At 38.4% G+C, this 19,171-nt stretch overlaps 3 protein-coding genes across 3 annotated transcripts; 2 read left to right on the top strand and 1 right to left on the bottom strand.

Annotated features, from left to right (window-relative positions):
* Positions 1–1,371: 1,371 nt before the first annotated feature.
* On the top strand, positions 1,372–2,241 carry GCK72_020861 (uncharacterized protein; the record flags this gene model as incomplete). The annotated part of the gene is made up of 4 exons (XM_003106315.2): positions 1,372–1,405; positions 1,724–1,962; positions 2,014–2,161; positions 2,213–2,241. 4 exons carry the CDS (start codon positions 1,372–1,374, stop codon positions 2,239–2,241), a joined length of 450 nt encoding a protein of 149 aa, XP_003106363.1.
* A 1,247-nt stretch (positions 2,242–3,488) lies between these two features.
* Positions 3,489–5,475, bottom strand: GCK72_020860 (uncharacterized protein; the record flags this gene model as incomplete). The annotated part of the gene is made up of 4 exons (XM_053733847.1): positions 3,489–3,615; positions 3,664–3,995; positions 4,852–5,053; positions 5,102–5,475. 4 exons carry the CDS (start codon positions 5,473–5,475, stop codon positions 3,489–3,491), a joined length of 1,035 nt encoding a protein of 344 aa, XP_053582760.1.
* Positions 5,476–8,774: 3,299 nt separating this feature from the next.
* GCK72_020859 (uncharacterized protein) lies at positions 8,775–18,940 on the top strand (the record flags this gene model as incomplete). Its single annotated transcript, XM_053733846.1, has 8 exons — positions 8,775–8,848; positions 8,989–9,090; positions 9,732–9,813; positions 14,354–14,533; positions 14,717–14,868; positions 15,649–17,080; positions 18,181–18,678; positions 18,722–18,940. The coding sequence occupies 8 exons, from the start codon at positions 8,775–8,777 to the stop codon at positions 18,938–18,940; spliced, it is 2,739 nt and encodes a 912-aa protein (XP_053582759.1).
* Between the last annotated feature and the right edge of the window lie 231 nt (positions 18,941–19,171).

The raw sequence follows: 19,171 nt of genomic DNA, 5'->3' as shown, positions 1-19,171 counted from the left end.
CGTTCCTCTCCCTTCCTTATAATCCCCTTGTACAGAGAAACTGTCTGTTTCAAACATTTTTGTTGTTTGATGGACGAGCCCCAAACGCGCTCCGCTGAGAATTGGGGGAGCGGTTTTGTTGTTGATGGGAGGCGGACGTTTGTTTCGTTCTATGAAGAGGAGAAACCGAAGAGGAAGAACTAGTTTTTTTCTTCTCTTGGCTATCCTTCTTCTTCTTGCCTCCTCTCTTCATCACAAGCGGCGACGGCGTCGACGTCGACCGACTTCGCCGGACATGGACGAACAACGTCTCCCGTTCTCTTTTTTTTGTCGAAATAGAAGACGTTAACATCAACTTCTTCTTTCTCTATTTTTTGCCCACTTTTTGTCTTGCGTGCATGCAAAAACAAGAGGAAATTGGTGTAGTTAGTTGAGAGGAGAAGTGGATAGGGGGATAATTCGATAACCAGAACACACGAAGACGTTGACCCCGTAGTATCTCTTTTCCTTCTTTGTTGTTTCCTTCCTTCCGTCGTCGTCGTCGACGTCTTCTTCTTTTTCTACTTCATCTCTAGTAGCGCTTTGGACTGACTGATTGTGTCGTCGTGTCCCTTCCTCCACTCAACCCAATGAGACGAGACCCGCCACTACCGATTAGAGTTTTTTTATCCGTTTTCATTCGTCGCCACTGGTTGTGATGCCTTCCCCTACTACACTCTAATCAGTTTGTGTAATAAAATTGTGTGTGTGTGCGATTGGGCGCCCGATGATTTGACCTGGGATCTTTGACCTGGTCGAGGGGATTCGATATTTTCGCTGAAACTGATTGTGATGAATTTAAAAATTCAGCGAAAAGTTGAACTATTGGTCATCTGAATCATCAGAATTTCGAAATTTCGGTGTCTTCTGATTTTGTTTTGATTCTTTTCACGAATTTGCCAAAATCAACCTTTAAACTTTTTTCTTCACTTTAATCGTTATCTCTCCTCTCCTCTCCCTCCGCCTCTCCCAAAAATGTAGAAATATTTTATACCGCTTATCAGTTGAGTTCTCTGGGTTCTTTCTTCTTCTTCTCTCATCGCTTCGATTCGTCTTTTTTCTTCATTTCTTTCGTTTCTTCTCCGATTCCCCCTCTTTTTCCATCCAACTTTTGCCTTCTAACCTCTCCGATCTCTCTCTCGCTATATACATCATTGTTTACGTGCAAATGTTCGCAAATATATATATATCGAATCGTTCACCCACTTTTCCCTTTTCCGATCGATCTTTCTCTCTCTCTCTCTTTTAATCAATCCGATCAATACACAATTACATCATTTTTAAAAAATTATTTATTCATTTTTACAGGGTTTGTTAATCTAGCCACCCCCAGCTTCACTCAACAACAACAAGATGGCCGATCAGTTGACCGAGGAGCAAATTGCCGGTAAGAAAATATATATATATATTTCGAGAAGAACAAATTTTTGATGGACACTGGGAGATTCGAAATTCGATCTTCTCTCATTTCTTCTTTCCCGTGGAGAGGGGGAAGGGGTTTCCTCCGCGGCCGGGTTGGGATGGATAAAAATTTAAATTTAATGGATGAAACATTAGCTTCTTCGCCCCGCCACTGACTGGCTCTGCGAGATTTAGATTTTTGAGCATCTCCCAGCTCCCAGACTGCAGATGTGGAACGGATCCAGATGCCTACAAATTGATGAAAAAAGTAAAATTTTGAATCAAAATTCCCCCAAATTTGCAGAGTTCAAGGAGGCGTTCAGTCTGTTCGACAAGGATGGTGACGGTACGATCACAACAAAAGAATTGGGAACCGTTATGCGATCGCTCGGGCAGAATCCAACTGAAGCCGAACTTCAGGATATGATAAACGAGGTTGACGCCGACGGAAACGGAACTATCGACTTCCCAGAATTCTTGACAATGATGGCCCGTAAGATGAAGGACACTGACAGTGAGGAGGAGATTCGTGAAGCGTTCCGAGTGAGTTTTACTATTCGGAAGATCAAAATTTCTGGAAATTTTAATTTCTAGGTATTCGACAAGGACGGTAATGGATTCATCTCTGCTGCTGAACTCCGCCACGTCATGACCAACTTGGGAGAGAAGCTGACGGACGAAGAGGTCGACGAGATGATCCGTGAGGCTGATATCGATGGAGATGGACAAGTCAACTATGAAGGTATATTCATCATTTTCAGCTCCTTTATGTATTCAATTCTGAAATTTCCAGAGTTCGTCACCATGATGACCACCAAGTAATTCAATAATCGGGAACTGAAGCCGTATCGTCGAGCGACAATTCATTCACAATCACCACCACACACACCTCTATCGTTTCTTCCTATTTTTCCCCCCGCAAATTCTTTTCTCTGTCCCCTTATAGATTGTGAAGTCGCTTGACGAGCCCCAAAAAAAGTCATATACTCCCTTCACTCGACAAGCCGTCCAAAAATTGATATAAATGATGTATTTTAATCACTTAAATATTCTAGTTTCATTTTGTACAGTTTTTCGATGCAGCTTTTTGTTTTTTCTTCTTCTTTTTTCTCGGAACACTCATTTATTTGTCATCTCTTCAATTTAGTATAGTTTCCCCCCCCTCGGATGGATCGACTTCCCCCCGAAGATTTGATTGAGTTTCCGTTTCCCCCCACCCATTGCTTCCCCTGTATTCTAAAAAGTCCCGGCCAAAATGATCCTCCAAAAAAACCCTTACTCGAACGCAGACAAGGCGCTAAACGATTCAGTTCGTTATAAGCCCAGTGTCACTGTTTCGTGAAAAAATAGTTACCAACCCGTAAAACCCACAAAAAAACGAAAAAATTCCCCCCAAAAACCCCGGCTTTCAGTTCCACGATTCTCTATTGTTCTTTTCAAATGTAAACTCTTCCTTCCCTTCCTTTCCAAAATGTATTCCAAACTCGAAAATCTTTCTCTGTCCATTGTTTCCCCCAATAGAAAGTGTAGAAAACCCTCTCTTGCACCCCCACCCACACACCGTCACACGGGCCACTTCCTCGAATTTTCTGAAAATTGTAACTAAAATTATTTGTCATTGTCCCCTCTTTAGCGAGCAGTGACAAAAATTTTGGCGCCTAGTGAACCCTTTGCACCTTTTTCTTTTTCAAAAAAATGATTTTCCCCCTGCTTTCTTCCCAAAACCCGCTCTCTCTCTCTCTCATCGCGATGAAAAATTCCTAAAAACCCAATTTCAATTTCTTCTTTCTCCCCGTAAAAAACACAAAACCAAAAGAAATCTTTAATTATTTAATTCCGTTTTTTTCCCAATGCTCCCTCTCTCCATCCCGTCTCTTTAATCTCTGAAAATTCAAACAATTTTTATCTCGATTGTCCTCTCTCGCTTCTCTTTTCATTTTTCTAAGGCATCAACCCCCCTTTGTGTAGTTCGTTATCGTTAAGATGTGAACTAAGGGAGCCCCCCTTCCTCTCTCAAAACCAAAACAATAAATTTATTTTTCTGAAAATTAAATTTAAGACTTCAAACATTAGGCATCCCCCCCAATCACCGACATTTGGAAATGTGTTGACTGTTGTTGCTGATTGATGACGAATAGTGGAATATTGACATTGTTGTGTCGAAGGAATTCGATGAATAGGAAACCCACTTGGCGTCTGAAAATTATTTTTGAGATTTAAAGATATTTTCAGATTCGAACTTACCTATAAGCTCTAAAATGGATAAAAAGAGTGGCTGCATTGGTAAGAGACACTAAAACGCAACCGAAAGTGACTGGAAGAGCACGGACTCCGAGCTCCCAGCGGATAAAAACGGAAATGTCTAGAAATAAATGGGGAAGAGAAATTAAAACGAAATTCTGAAGAGCCATTGAAAGAAGCGATTGATTAATTGTCGACGCATCATTATATCCCATATCGATTGAATCATTCGGCACGTTTCGAATCGATTTCATATAGAAACGATGGAATAATAGAGAGATCACAAAGAATATTAGGTAGGGAATGGTGAATGTAAGCATTACGTAGAGAAAGTTCTGGAAATACTTGATTTTCAGCTCTCAAATTGGATTTTAGTTGAAAATGGTTGTATCAATTGTGTAGAGAATTTCAAAATCTATCTTTTGGTATAAAAATGAGAAAAATCGGTTCGCCAGCCTCCGCGAAAACTGAAATTAATCAATTTTACCTCTGAAAACTAGTTTTTGTCTCTAATTAGCTGAAAATTTCAAATTTTGTTTAACATGAATTGTAGAGAATTTCAAGAGCTATTTTTTGGTATAAAAATGAAAAAAATCGGATCGCTAGCCGCCGAGAAAACTGAAATTAAAGAATTTCATAGCTATTCATATAGCTGAAAACTTATAATAAAACTTGTTTTTTTTACTTTTCTTTATTTTTACAATTTTAGAAAGATTATTCGCAGGAGAATTTCAAAGCTATCTTTTGGTATAAAAATGAAAAAAAAATCGGTTTGTTAGCCTCCGAGGAGCACCGAGAAAACTGAAATTAATCAACTTTACCTCTGAAAACTAGATTTTAGTGTCTATTTAGCTGACATTTTTACCAATTTTTCAGATGTTTAACAGGGAATTGTAGAGAATTTCAAGAGCTATTTTTTGGTATAAAAATGTGTAAAATTGGTTGAGAACGCGCTGATAACTAGGCAAAATACTGAGAAAAGCAGAAAACCAGGCTCTTGGTGAATTAACGACTAGCCATTCAGCCCGTAGTAGGTCACAGACATAGAACTCGACGAGATCTACATTTTGGTAAATTTTTCAACACATATTATTGAGTTTGAAGTGAGTTACGTACCTGCAAGTACAGTTTTTATAAAATCCACATCAATTCAAATCAGAAAAAAAAACTACAGTAACCCTGATAACCCACCCAATCAATAACCATATACGGATAACTTCCTTTCGTCAGTTTCCAGACAGCATTCTCATGAGATTTCTCGGTATAAAAGTTCAATTTCTCACTTTTTTCCACCAGATTCATATATAATTCAATTGCCACTGGAACGGGGATGGCGGTCACCGCGAAAAGAATTCTCACGTTTTTATAGTAAAGGGCGGTGCAGCAGAGGTGTCTGGAAAGTGTCGTATCTTCTGAGTCGCTACGCAGTTTGAGAACTCACTTCCGCGCTACCAGCCATCTTATTACCAGAGTGATCGGCGAGATACACGCTTGATACGTGATGAGACCAATCAGCAAGGAATACGCGATTCTTACCAATACCATCGGCATGACACCCGCCAACGGTCCGATAAAAACAATGTAGATCAAACCCTTGGCGGGCACAAACGTCGGGTGAAACAAAGGGAAGAAAGTCGATAACAATGTGTTACTGTAGACGGAATAGAGGAAAATTGAGTTGAACCATCGGAAGCGGTTGTCAGTTCGACGCTCACGGCGGATTGCGAGAATAAGAAGGATGTTGAGGATAAGGGACGGGATGGAGCAGCTCCAGGTGACGAGTTGGAGTAGGGAGGAGGCTCTGGTGAGAAGCATCTGAAAGCTGAAGACGTGGGGATTCTGAATATGTTTTTAGATTTGGAAAATGTTGAAAATTGGTAAAGTTATGACTCAAAAAATTTCAACGTTTTTTCAAAACCAAACATTATAATGTTGTATACCATTGAAACGCTAAGAATATAAGGATTCTGAATCTGTTTTTAAAATTTTTTTAGCTCGAAAACTCGCCGAGATACAATGGTTTCAACTTTGAACAAATGCACCACGGACACATTCAAATCTTTGTGGCTTTCTGAGTACAAAAAGTTTAAATTAGTTTCAGAATCCCAACGTCTTCAGCTAGATATGGTTAAAAAGGTGAAGACGTGGGCATTCTGAATCTGTTTTTTGATTTAGAAAATGTTGAGAACTGATAAAGTTATGGCACGTTGAAAATGACTTTTTCAAAAAAAAATTTCAAACATTTTTTACAATGTTTTACATAACCAAACACTATAATATCGTATACCATTAAAAATCTGAAATGATAAGGATTCTGAATCTATTTTCAAATTTCTTGTATGTCAAAAACTGACCGAGATACATCGGGTTCTTTAAGCATTTCTTTTAAGAACCAAAAATGTTTTTTTAAAGTCATTTTCAACGTGCCATAACTTTATCAGTTCTCAGCATTTTCCAAATCTAAAAACAGATTCAGAATCCCCACGGTTTCAGCTTTCAAACCATATTCATGAAAATTCTGAATGTAAATTTCGTTTAGAGCAAACTCTAACCGCCTTTTTTAGTGTTATGGTGCATCTGCTCGAAGTTGAAGTCAGTTTTTGACTTACGAAAAATTTGAAAATAGATTCAGAATCCTAATATTATCTGCTTTCTACTCATGCAAATTTCGAAAAATCGAAACAATTTTCAGAGAAAGAGGAATTTGGATTCGAAACTCCAAAAATAATAACTCCAACAATTGAAGCTCTGAAGAATATAGCCGGTTTTATATATTTTTTCCTCTCGTTTCTTTACTAGTTGACCCAATTTTTCTGCACCCTCGGGGATTCAAATTATTGTTTTTCTGATTGAGTTGTACCAGGAGGAAAACCTGAAAACAAAGAAAATGGAAGTGGACAACTGGACAAACAGACATGTAGACAGAAATATGGATTAGTTCTAAAATTAAAACAGATTAATTATATATTGTAAAAAAAAGAAAAAAAATCTGAAATTTTGCTATTTTTTCGGAATTTTTGAAAAAATGACAAACTGTGCAAGATTGTCAGTTTTTATCCAATCTTGACAAACTTACATTTATTTGGTAGATCAAACCCTGATCTCCATTCTTGTTGTTGATAGCCTTGTTGTACGGACGGCGCCTAGGGAGATACAGCGCTTCGAAGTGAGGGCTTTCAAAACAATTTCCGAAAATTGGCCTTGGGGGGCTAAAACTTTTCAGGGAGTGCCCGTATAAAAAAGTTGTGAACTACAAAAATGTAGCTCTAGGTTTCATATAAAAATTTATACAATTTGCAAAAAATTGGATCAGAAATAAGAGCTGGACACCGTGTCAAATTTGGAAAACTTTCAAAAAATTTTCTAAATTTTTTTTGTTGATTTTTTGGATAAACGGGGGTTTCTGACAGTTATCAATTTTCAAAATTAAGTTGTCAGTTTTTCTGACTGTTTGTCCATTTATCAGCTTGTCCCAATGTCTAAAAATGGAAAAATGGTCTAGTCACACTTACAGTGACCAAACTTTTTACAGTGACAAAAAATTTACAGTGAACAAAAAATTGTTTGTCATCTCTCTACAGTAATCCAATCACCGGTTGACAAGTATACCGCAACCTATTGTAACTCGCCCGTCCCTCTGTTTGTCCAAATGTCCAAATCCCTGTTCTACCAAAAAGTGACACTTCTCAAGGGAAAGTGGACTTACCATTTTTTGTTCTTTCTGCCAATTCACAAATTACACCACACCACCAAACCATTCCCCCTTCCTATTACACACCCAAACGTTCTCCTCCCCCCCCTCGAAAAACTTTCATCTCCTCCACTTGTCTTCTATAGACTTTTCCTTTCCTCAAAATCCCTCCCTTTGCCATTCAATTCTCGTTCCGTACCTAATCGTCTTGGCATGATGGCGTCTCCTGGCGCCCCGCCTCCTTTTCAAATAGCAAAGAAAAGATATACGTAATGTACGCGTAACGTAAGGGGGCGACAATATCTCTGCTTCTTTCGTCTCCACGATTTGACCGTCCCCCGCCCGTCTCTCCGATCCATACACTATTTCAGTATTAGGCTAGCTAGCCAGGCCAGAAGGAGAAGCCTATGGGCGGCTTTTGACCATGTTGATCACATTCTCATGTATGTATGTGTCTATGACCACCACCGCCAACCACTTGACTGCGTTGTGTGTGTGTATCAAACAATTGTTGGATAGGCAGATCTTTTTTTTGTTTCAGTTTTTTTTTGTTTCCCAGGTCAAGCCCTTTGAGCATTTCATTTCCTCAAAGACCCAAAAATGTTTTTTTGAAAAGTCGTTTTCAACGTCCCATAACTTTATCAGTTCTCAACATTTTCCAAATCTAAAAACAGATTCAGAATCCTCACGTCTTCAGCTTTCCAACCATATTCATGAAAATTCTGAATTTAAATTTCGTTTGACTTTAGGGCAAGTTCTAACCAGTTGTTCTAGTTATGGTGCATCTGCTCAAAGTTGAAACCCTTGTATCTCACCCAGTTTTTGACATACAAAAAATTTGAAAATTGATTCAGAATTCTTATATTTTCAGGGTTTATATCATGCCACTTTGTTTTGAAAAAGCTGCCAAAAATAAGTTTGTCACTGTAACTTACACTGACCAAACTTCTTGGTCACTGTAAGTTTTTGGCCATTGTAAAAAGTTACCGTGACAAACTATTATTTGTTTTTTTTTGTAATTAAATAATTTTTAATTTCCAAGATTCCTCCTGTAAAATTTCACTGTTTTTCCACCGTTTTTTCACTTTTTTCGGGTGATATTTCTTATTTATAAGATTTTATCTACCGAATAGAATTACGTTTCCCCCACAGCCATATGGTGGGAAATTCAATATTTTTGACGATTTCCAACTTTCTTTTACGACTGGCATTATAGTGTTTCCTACAGTAATCGGATTACTGTAGGAACATTCTCCGTTTATCTCTGCGTCTCTCCTCCACTCCCTCTCTATTCTTTATTATCATTAGAGCGAACTTCCCTTACCCTACACATCTTTGATAAGTCTCGGTGGCCTAGAATCCCCATCTTAGGCCATCTTGATTCCATTTTTATATTTTAAATTCCAGTCTCCCAAGCAGAGAGATGAAGTCACCGGGAGCGGTGATATCACTCTACATTCGACAATTCTTCCGGTGGACAGGTGTCCAAGTGTATCGGTAAGTACACACACATTATGCAAATTCTCACCTCATTTATTTGGCGGGAATCCCCGGTCATACTACACAAAAACTACACAAAAAGATCAAGAAATCAGCAAAAAATCAAAATAAATTAAAATAAAATGAAAGAATTTCAGCCATCCCGCACCGTTCTTCTGGATTCCAGTGACACTCTCGTTTCTCGCCGTCTTGGGACTCTTACGGTTTTATGAGGAGAATCGGATATGGTATTTGTATAGGTAAGAATTGTGAAAAAAATAGTAGAAAATATTAAAAAAATAAAAATTATATTTTGGTCATTGTAAAAAAATTTACAATGACCAAATTTTTTGTCAGTGTAACTTAAAAAAAAGAATTTTTGGACATTTTGACAAACCAGCAGTCAAACTGATTATTAAAAAACTAATAAAATCAATTTTAAACATAAAAAAAATATAACCCAGTGATACAAAAAAAATGAAAAAAAAACAACATTTTTTTTGTCAACTTTGGACAAAGTGCTGTGGCCTTAAATTTTGCTCTATTTTTTTAAATTTTGGTTAATTTTGAAGATCAAATTTAGATCCACATTTTTGTAGTTGACAACTTTTTTGTACGGGCGGTTCCTTAGAAGCTATAGCGCGGAGAAAGACGAAAGGCGAGGCGGACCGTGAAATTTTGCGGGCTCGTTCTTTGACTGACTCGCTAGGGAAAGGCGGTACAAAAAAGTTGTCAACTACAAAAATGAAGATCTAGACTAGATCAACTAAAATATATAAATTTCTAAAAATTTGGCTTACTCCAGGCCGCGTGGCACTCAGTTAAAAACTACCAAATTTTTAAAACATTTCGAAAAAAAAAGTTTTATTTTTTGTTCCAAAACCTAATTTTTTATTTTCAGCCCCGAAAAAGCGGATTCCCACTTCGAGCACGCCGTCGCCAATGAGTTCTTCAACGATCGTGGCGGCAAGTTCTGGTTGGAGGTGAGTCATCATTTTTTGTGATCTACAATTTTATTGATTGATTGGAATTCCAAATTTCCTCGTCTATTCCAATCTTCCACTCATCATCATTTTATCATTCCATCCATTATTTTGGAAACGAATTGCATCAATACCTGCTTCATCACTCCCCCCACGTCTCCTAGTCTCTTCCCAAATGTTTAAGCAGATAAGCTGGTTTTTTGTATGTATCTGTTGAGGGGTGACTATTGGATAAGAATAGGAAAAGGATGGAAGGACAACAGGGATTTATCACATTGTGTAATACATGACATTGATAGAGGAAAAAGGGGGGAAACAAGACTGGGGGGCGATGAATAGTGCAAAAAAATATAGTTGGTGGCCTAGAATCCCAAAAATAGTAGATTATAGGCCATGGTTTTGGTTTTCTAGGCCACCAAGATCAGTTTAGGTTAATTTAGTATCGGTTGAGGTTTTTTTTCAAATTTTGAAATGTTAAGATTTTTCAACTTTTTACCATTGGACCACACCACACGCTGCTAAATTTTGTTCCACCTTTAAATTTTTTACTTTAAATTTATATTGATTTTGTAGATCAAACCCAGACCTCCATTTTTGTAGTTGATAAAATTGTTGTACGGACGGCGCCTAGGGAGATACAGCGCTTCAAAGGGATGACACCCAAAAATTTTCCTGAAAAAAATTGCCTGGTTTTGCGTGGCTATAACTTTCCAGGGAGTGCCCGTACAAAAAAGTTGTCAACTAAAAAAATGTAGTACTAGGTTTGATTTAAAAATAAATATAATTTTTTTAGAAATTAGTTCAGAAATAAAAGCAGGACATCGTATCAAAGTTGGTAAATTTTCCAAAAAATTCATATAAATTTTTTTTAATTTTTGGATAAACTGGGTTTCTGACAGTCACTTTTTCAAATTTTTAACTATAAGTTGTTAGTTTTTTTGTCTGTCCATCAGTTTGTCCCAATGTGCAAAAATGGAAAAAAAAACTTACACTGACAAAACTTTTCACACTGACAAAAATTTTTTTTTGAACATTTTTTTATTGTGAATTTCTTTTTTCTATTTTAAAGTTATTTGAATCTTCAGTGAAATACAAGCAGAAAACAGACTCGTTTCTTAGAAAAGAAATCAGTTTTTAGTGCTTACAATGACAAAAAACTTACAGCGACCAAAAAATTTTGGTTACTGTAAAAAAAAAAAATTGGATTTTTTTCTGTGATTTTTTCACATTTCAAAATTCTTAGGCCACCCCATTCATTTCACTTGCCACCTAACCATCATCTAGCAAGACAAGAATCCATCACCAAAAAAACTATTGAAACGGTATAACAGATCCGTTTTCTCCACCATCATCTCAATTCACATATCTCTTTTGTCAAAAAAAAAGCGAAAAAAAAAACGAAATGAAATGGTAACGAAAAGCGGCGGAGAGACCAGTTAGTCGGGTTTCAATGCTTCGTTGACTTTGACTATGTCTTCGATACGCGCGTCGGAGGCGCGCCAGCCACCGCGAAAAACCCGGTTGCCTCATGATCTCTGACTAGACCAAAGTCACAAAAATTGATAAATTTGTGAATCAGACAAAAAAAATTCCACCCCGTCTAATCCTCCAATCACTCTTTGGCCTATTACATGATCTACCTGAAGCGACGCACGCCGCACTGCGCCGCGCGCAAAAAAAAACTTGATAAATCCCGGCTTGCGCAACACAACCCCGTCCAACCTGTCCTGCCCTGGACGATATTCCTGGATGGGAGATAGTGAGAGACGCAGAGAAAATGACGAAACTTACTGTAACTAACTGTTTGGTATGGGGTACTGAAGGTATGTCTATAATGATGATGACGTCAGAGAATGGAGAAAATGACCAGAACTAATCTGAAGTGAAGCGTAAGAGGGGGGGGGGATGCTAATCTGCATATATGGTTCAAAGTCTTAAATGATGATGATGGCTGGTTTTTAGCTAGTATACAGTATATACTTATGCAAGGTAGAAAAATAGAGACTCAAAATTTTTTTTAGAAAATTTTTTTAAGAAGTAGTTAGAAGTTGATAAAAATTTTAAATCCCAAATTTTTAAGCAGATGCTTTCTTCGGACCGCTATCTTCAGATTTTTTGCTAGCTAGATAGTGCCGTTTAATTAGAGAAAAATTGTGCTGAATTTTTTGTTGTTGTTGACAACTTTTTTGTGCAGGCGGGTCCAAGGAAGTTATAGCCCGGAGTTACAATGACAAAAATTACAGTGACCAAAAAATGTTGGTCAGTGTAAAATATTTTTCGGACATTTTTTCCCAACCTGGAAATTCTTAGACCACCATTTCGGTACCCTACCGATTTCCTAATTTTTAAAAAAGTATTAAAGGAGGACTGAAGTTATATTTTTTTATTTCAGACTCCGAGAGGGAAAGTGACTTGAGAGGGAAAGTTGGTGATGATGGTGTTGAAGATTGTGTCAAAATGTGATGGATTTTCAGATTTTCAGATAAGCTAGGGCCACCGAGGGATTTACTAACTTGGCCAAAGAAAGGCTAAAATTTTTATGGTCACTGTAAAAAAAAAACGTTTACAGTAACCAAATTTTTTGACAGTGTAACTGCAAATGACGGACAAACCGGCAGTCAGCCAGATTAAAATCCTGTTTAAAATCAATTAAAGGAGGACTGAAGTCATATTTTTTATTTCAGATTCTGATACTTCAGAAAATTCTAAGAAACTTTCATCATTGGAGCATGTGCTAAAAATCGCTCTAAACACCCTAAATTCACGTTTTCCCGGCTCAAATTGAGCTTTTGTGGAAGAGTTTTCCCACGCGATTTTTTGCCCCCGTGTAGTCCTCTCGGACAATATTATTTATTTAAATTTCTCGATTTTTCGTTTTCTTGCTTTTTTTCAACAAAATTTCGTGTTTTTTCAATTTATATCGTAAAAAAAGAAGAAAAAACAAAAAAATTGTTGAAAAAAGCAAGAAAACGAGAAATCGAGAAATAAAAAGAAATAATTTTGTCCGAGAGGACTACACGGGGCCAAAAATTCTCGGGGAAAAACTCAAAAACTGGGAAAACTCTTCCACGAAAGCTCAATTTCAGCCGGGAAAACGTGAATTTAGGGCATTTAGAGCGATTTTTAGCATATGCTCCAATGATGAAAGTTGCTCAGAATTTTCTGAAGTATCAAAATCTGAAATAAAAAATATGACTTCAGTCCTCCTTTAATTGATTTTAAACAGGATTTTAATCTGGCTGACTGCCGGTTTGTCCGTCATTTGCAGTTACACTGTCAAAAAATTTGGTTACTGTAAACGTTTTTTTTACAGTGATCATAAAAATTTTAGCCTTTCTTTGGCCAAGTTAGTAAATCCCTCGGTGGCCCTAGCTTATCTGAAAATCTGAAAATCCATCACATTTTGACACAATCTTCAACACCATCATCCCCCAACTTTCCCTCTCAAGTACTGTCCCAATTATTACATTATACATCCTTTCCCTGATTTTCGTTATTTCGATTCACTCGATGTGTCCAGACGTTTCGTTGGTTTTTAAAAGAGAGAATGTTTGAGAAAAAGACCGGTTAACACACGAACGGTTCTTAGCGCTTCAGTTGGCAGGTTGCCGTGTAGAAATCGAATGGAAAAAAGATGAAAGATGGCAAGAATCGATATGATTTTTGGTGTATGTCACTTTGTTTCGGAAGATGTGGAGGCTGGCGTGTCGGTGACGCTCTGGGGGCTACTGACTATGATTTTGTCTTTGGAAGTAGGAATCTCAGAAAAAGCTACAAAAAAAGTTTTACAGGTGTTCCAAAAAATTTTTTTTTAACGTTGTTTGAAAATTTCCCAACCTTGTTACGGTGTACTGCTATTATTTCTGACCCAATTTTTGAAAAATTATGTTTATTTTTAGATCCAACCTAGATTTCCATTTTTGTAGTTGACAACTTTTTTGTACGGGCACTCCCTGAGGAGTTATAGCCTGTCGAAGTCTGGCGCCCGCACACCTGGTGGCGAGTGGCGGTGTTTTACTTCAAGGCGCTATAATTTTCCGGGGACGGCACGTACTAAAAAATGGCTACCTGCAAAAATATAGATCTTGATGTGATCTACACAAAAAATATAAATTTGATATAATTAAAGTGACTGTGGTATAGTGGTCAGGGTTCCAAAAATAAAAAGATAAAAAGTTTTCAAACTCTTTTTTTCAAAATTCAAATTGTTTGGAAGCGTAACTTAACAAAAGGCATTCAGGTATTCATTGCTATCAGCTTTAAACTTAAAAACTATCAGTTACGACATCTGGACTTACAGACCCACACACAGACAGACATGCCGGCAATCATGAGCATCCTCCTACTTTGAAGCAGTTTTCTTTCTGAATATTTCAATTATCTAAAATTGTTTTTACATATTCTAGAAGCTAACTTTATAAGGATTCTAAATCTGTTCTCAAAATTTCTGTAAGTCAAAAACTGACCGAGATTCACGAGTTTTAGGTTTCGTATCTAATGTGGCACAGTCTTCCCAAAATTGATCTCTCACATATTTCAGGTAACAATAACCGCTAAAGACATGGACAACCTGCTGCGACGTGACTATCTAGACGGTGTGGACTCCCTTGCAGAATTCCTACAGTATAACTTCACCGTACCATGCAACGGAGTCAAGGGCGAGAACAAAGTGGAGTGCTCGTTCTCGGATTTGTGTTCGGGACAGTGTAATGATAATCAGGTAGGGGTCTTAAGTCTCTACAGGTTCCTCAATCAGTTTTCAAATTTTTTCTGTGTCAAAAACTAGGCAAGACCAACATTTAAAAAATTAGAATTTTGGAAAAATAATTTTCTAATTTTTTTCACTCAAAATGTTTTTATTCCCAATTTTTCTGTTGTTTTCACCATAAAAATAAATTTCCAGGTCATCCCGCTATTCAATTTGATCTACCGTAACGCGTCATCACGTCTTCATCCAAACTTCCGACTGACCTACCCTACCATGCATCTCTATAACGATGAGTATTATGTCGGCGAGCACTTTGCAGGAGTCAAAATTGATCCGAATACTAATGTGTGAGTTTTTTTTGTTAGAAAATAAGACCATGGGGTGGCCTAGATTTCCAAATTCGGCCATCAAGGGATATTCGGCAACCTTTGGACTTTTGGGATTCTGAAAATAGCATTTTGAAAGAAACTTCTAGAAATTCAGTTGTTCTGGTCTGAAAATGCTGAAAAATGACGCGTACTTCGCTCTGAAGCTGAAAATCTCAACTTCTGAACATTTCCTGTGAAAAATTATTGTGATTTCCGAAATCAGCAAGTCTTTAAGTACGTAAAAAATAGTTCTAGAAAATCCCAGATCCTCACAAATTTTATTTTAGCTCCGCCTCCTGTGGGGCCTGCTGTGACATCCTGCAGAAATGTATTTTTGATCTGAAAATTTTCGAATTTCTGAAAGTTTAAATGAAGAACTATTACGCTTTTCGGAATTAGCGTGTCTTTAAGTACCTGAAAATGTAACTTTGAAATCTCAAAGATTCTCACAACCTGAATTTTAGCCCCTGTGGGACCCAGCCCTGCAAAAGTTGATTTTCGAATTGAAATGTCTTATATTGTTAATTTCTGAAAATTTCTGTGAAAAACTTTTGCGATTTTTGGAATCAGCATGTCTTGAAGCACCTAAAAACATGATTCTAGACATTTCCACACATTCTAACGATAATTTTTTTTAGCCACGCCCCTTTGAGGTGGCGGATTTTTTGAAAAAAAAAATCAGCTCATCTGAATGTTCCGCCCAAAAAGATATAGCTAGTGGACGTGGCCAACGTTCTGAATAAAATATGATTTTTCCAGAATCTCCCGCGTAAAAGTAGTGGTTCTCTACTTCCGCACCGACCGTCAAACCCCCGAAATCTCCTCTGTCATCAACGAGTGGGAACGCAGTCTCTTCGATTACGTGGAGCACTTCGAGCACCCGACACTCAACATGACCGTCAACTCAGATGCCATGATAGCGAGAGAAGTGAGAACCAACGGTCTCACGTGCGTCCCCTTCTTCTCCTTCTCTGTAGCCGCTGTGGTCATTTTCATATTCGCTACGAATAGTCGAGAGCACTTCGTGTTCTCTCATAATGTCGTCATGGCGATTCTGGGAATCGCTGGCCCGTTGATGGCTACAGGGACAACATTCGGATTCTTATTCCTATTTGGTGTCCCCTTCAATTCTATCACTCTGGTCATGCCCTTCCTAATCATCGGCGTCGGATGTGACGACGTCTTCATCATAATCCACGCAATGCGGAAAACCGATAAAACCGAGAGTCTCGAAGACCAGATAGCCGAGACGATGGAGGAGGCGGGTCCCTCGATTACCGTAACCTCTGCCACCAATTGTCTTTCCTTTGCCATTGGAATCGCCACACCAACCCCTGCCATTTCCCTATTCTGTCTGTACACCTGTATTGCGGTCGCAGTGGATTTTGTGTACCAGCTAACGTTTTTTGTGGCGGTCCTGGTCTATGAGGAGAAGCGTCTGGAAAAAATGAGGAAGGAGGAAAAAAGAGAGAAAGTGGATCTGGAAACCCCGAGGCCAAAGCAAATACTCTCCGTGCAGAACTCTATCAGATCTTGCGCCGGCGCCCATCCCCCACCAGCGAATCCAAATGGTATCGTAAGCAGATACTGTAGATTCCTCAAAGACTGGAGGACTCGCGTGACACTCCTTCTGATTCTTTGTGGGTACTGGACGGCTTCGTACTATGGGTGTAAGACAATGGAGATAAAAATGGATACCACTAATCTGATTATGAAGGACTCCCCATTGAATAATATTGCATGGATCTATGAGAGATTTCTGTGGAGTGAGGGACAATTGGTACTGGTGTTTGTGAATAACCCTCCTGATCTTTCCAATGAACAAAACCAACATGAAGTGCTAGAGCTTGTCAATCGCTTCGAGACCCTTCCCTACTCGATGGGCAAGAATTCCACGTCGATTTGGCTCCGATCCTTCCTCTACCAAAGCTCCTTATACCACAACATCAAAGGGTTCAACGGTCTTCTTCAAGAGTGGCTCGACGATACGGAGGGAGGCGGAGCCCGGTGGAATGACATGTTACGGCTGAAAAAAGCGGAGAATGGAACGATTTTGGGCGTGAATAAGTTCATGTTCGCCACGGCGTGTGCGATGGGAGACGACGCGAATTGGGCGACGAGAGAGAGGTTGCAGAAGCAGTGGAGAGGTGTGGCACATGAGTATGCACACTTCAATGTAACTGTTTTTCAGGTACGTTCTTGTTGGGATTTGGGTGTCTAGTTGAAAAAAAATTTGTTGAAATTTTGAAAAAAAGATGATTTTGGAAAGTGTGTAACGCTGCCAATATTGATCTTAATGTACTAAACTTTATATGACTGTGTAGGTCAAATCTAGATCTCCAATTTTGTAGTTGAACATTTTTTATACGAGTTCTCACAATGAAGTTATGGACCGTCGAAGTCCGCACTACTGCGACAAGATGACGCGGGTTGTGTCTCCTTTCAAGGCGGTATAACTATCCAGGGACGGTCCGTACTGAAAAACAATTAATTACAAAAATAGAGATCTGGATTTGATCTACACAATGATTATAATTTTATTGAAATTGGATGTAATCTGACCCCACAACATTGCTTCAAAATGTGGCATTGTTAAACAATTTCAAAAAAATTGTAAAATTTTGAAAAATGCGGAACTTAGTCAAGGTTAGGAAGCATGTCCTGTAACACACATAAGTTGTTTTTTAAATATTTTTATATTATCATGTAGATCAAATCTAGATCTCTATTTTTGTAGTTAATCACTTTTTTGTACGAAGCCTCACAATGATGTTATGGACCGTCGAAGTCCGTACTACTGCGACAAGGTGACGCGGGTTGTCTTACGTCAAGCCGCTATAACTATTCAGGGAGGGACCGTACTAAAAAACAATCAATTACAAACATAGAGATCTGGATTTGATCTACACAATGATTATAATTTTATTGAAGTTGGATGAAATCTGACACCACGACATGGCTTCAAAGTATGGAATTTTAAAAAATTTTGAAAAATACGGAATTTAGTCAAAGTTAAGAAGCATGTCTACAATTAAGTTGTTTTCCGAATATTTTTATATGATCATGTAGATCAAATCTGGATCTCTATTTTTGTAGTTAATTACTTTTTTGTGCGAGCTCTCCCTGAGGAGTTATAGTCTATCAAAGTCTGGTAACCCCTGACCTGCGTCAATCTTCTGTAACTCCTCAGTTAGTGTTCGTACAAAAAAGTGATCAACTGCAAAACTAAAGATAAAAACATGATCTACACAATGATTATAAATTTCAACAATTTTGAACTGTACATTCCAGAGCTACTCGTTCTACATCGACCAACTCGACTCGATCGGCGGCACAACCATGTCTACCGTGGTCTGGGCAGCGATCACAATGGATCTCGCGTGTCTTCTAATGATCCCCGGTATCAACTCAATCCTGACATCTACCATAGCAATGGCTTCCATCAATGTCGGCGTCTTCGGTCTGCTATCGATTTGGAAAGTGAATTTGGATCCGATCACAATGTGTACCACTTTGATGTCAATCGGGTTCTCAGTCGACTTCACCGCCCATATCTCATATCATTACTACCGTAACCCGACGAGTTGGACGACCGACGAGCGCCTAGCAGACGCATTGAAATCCATCGGATGGCCGATGATCCAAGCGGCGAGTTCTACAGTACTCTGTGTGTTCCCGTTGATGTTTAATACGAGTTATATGATTTGGGTATTTGTGAAAACGATACTTTTGGTTACCCTTCTTGGTATACTCCATGGAATTATCTTCTTGCCCGCACTCCTTCTTACAGTAAGACCTTTCTACAAAATTTCCAACAATTATTTTTTTGCAGTCCGGTGATCTAAACCGTCTATTTGGTGCTTCCGACAATGTGGCTCCGGAGAAGAAGACGGATAAACTTGGAGAGATATCACAAACTTCCAGTTTTTCCAGCACGAATAGTGAGACTGCTCTAGTCAAAAAAGGTGAGAGCGAGACCAGGCGAGACTTTGACCGAGACTCAACGAGACCAACTTCACGAGACTCCGCGAGACCAAGTCCCGGATATTAGCACGACACGCTTCTTACAACCGCGCTCTACCGAAACCGAAGAAAATTGTGTGCGAAATTGAGAGACTCAGAGAAAAAGAGACATATCTCACAAAAAAATTTCGGTAGAGCGCGATTGTAAACAGCGTGCCGTGCTAATAATTATCGCCAAATTTCAAATTTCAAATTTTCGCGATTTAAAAAAAACAAAAATGATAATTCTTTAGAGCTTTGTCTAGTTTTGAACAATTGT

The sequence above is a fragment of the Caenorhabditis remanei genome, chromosome V, assembly GCF_010183535.1.
Source record: "Caenorhabditis remanei strain PX506 chromosome V, whole genome shotgun sequence".
NCBI lineage: Eukaryota > Metazoa > Nematoda > Chromadorea > Rhabditida > Rhabditidae > Caenorhabditis > Caenorhabditis remanei.
This window is presented reverse-complemented; position numbering and strand designations above follow the sequence as displayed.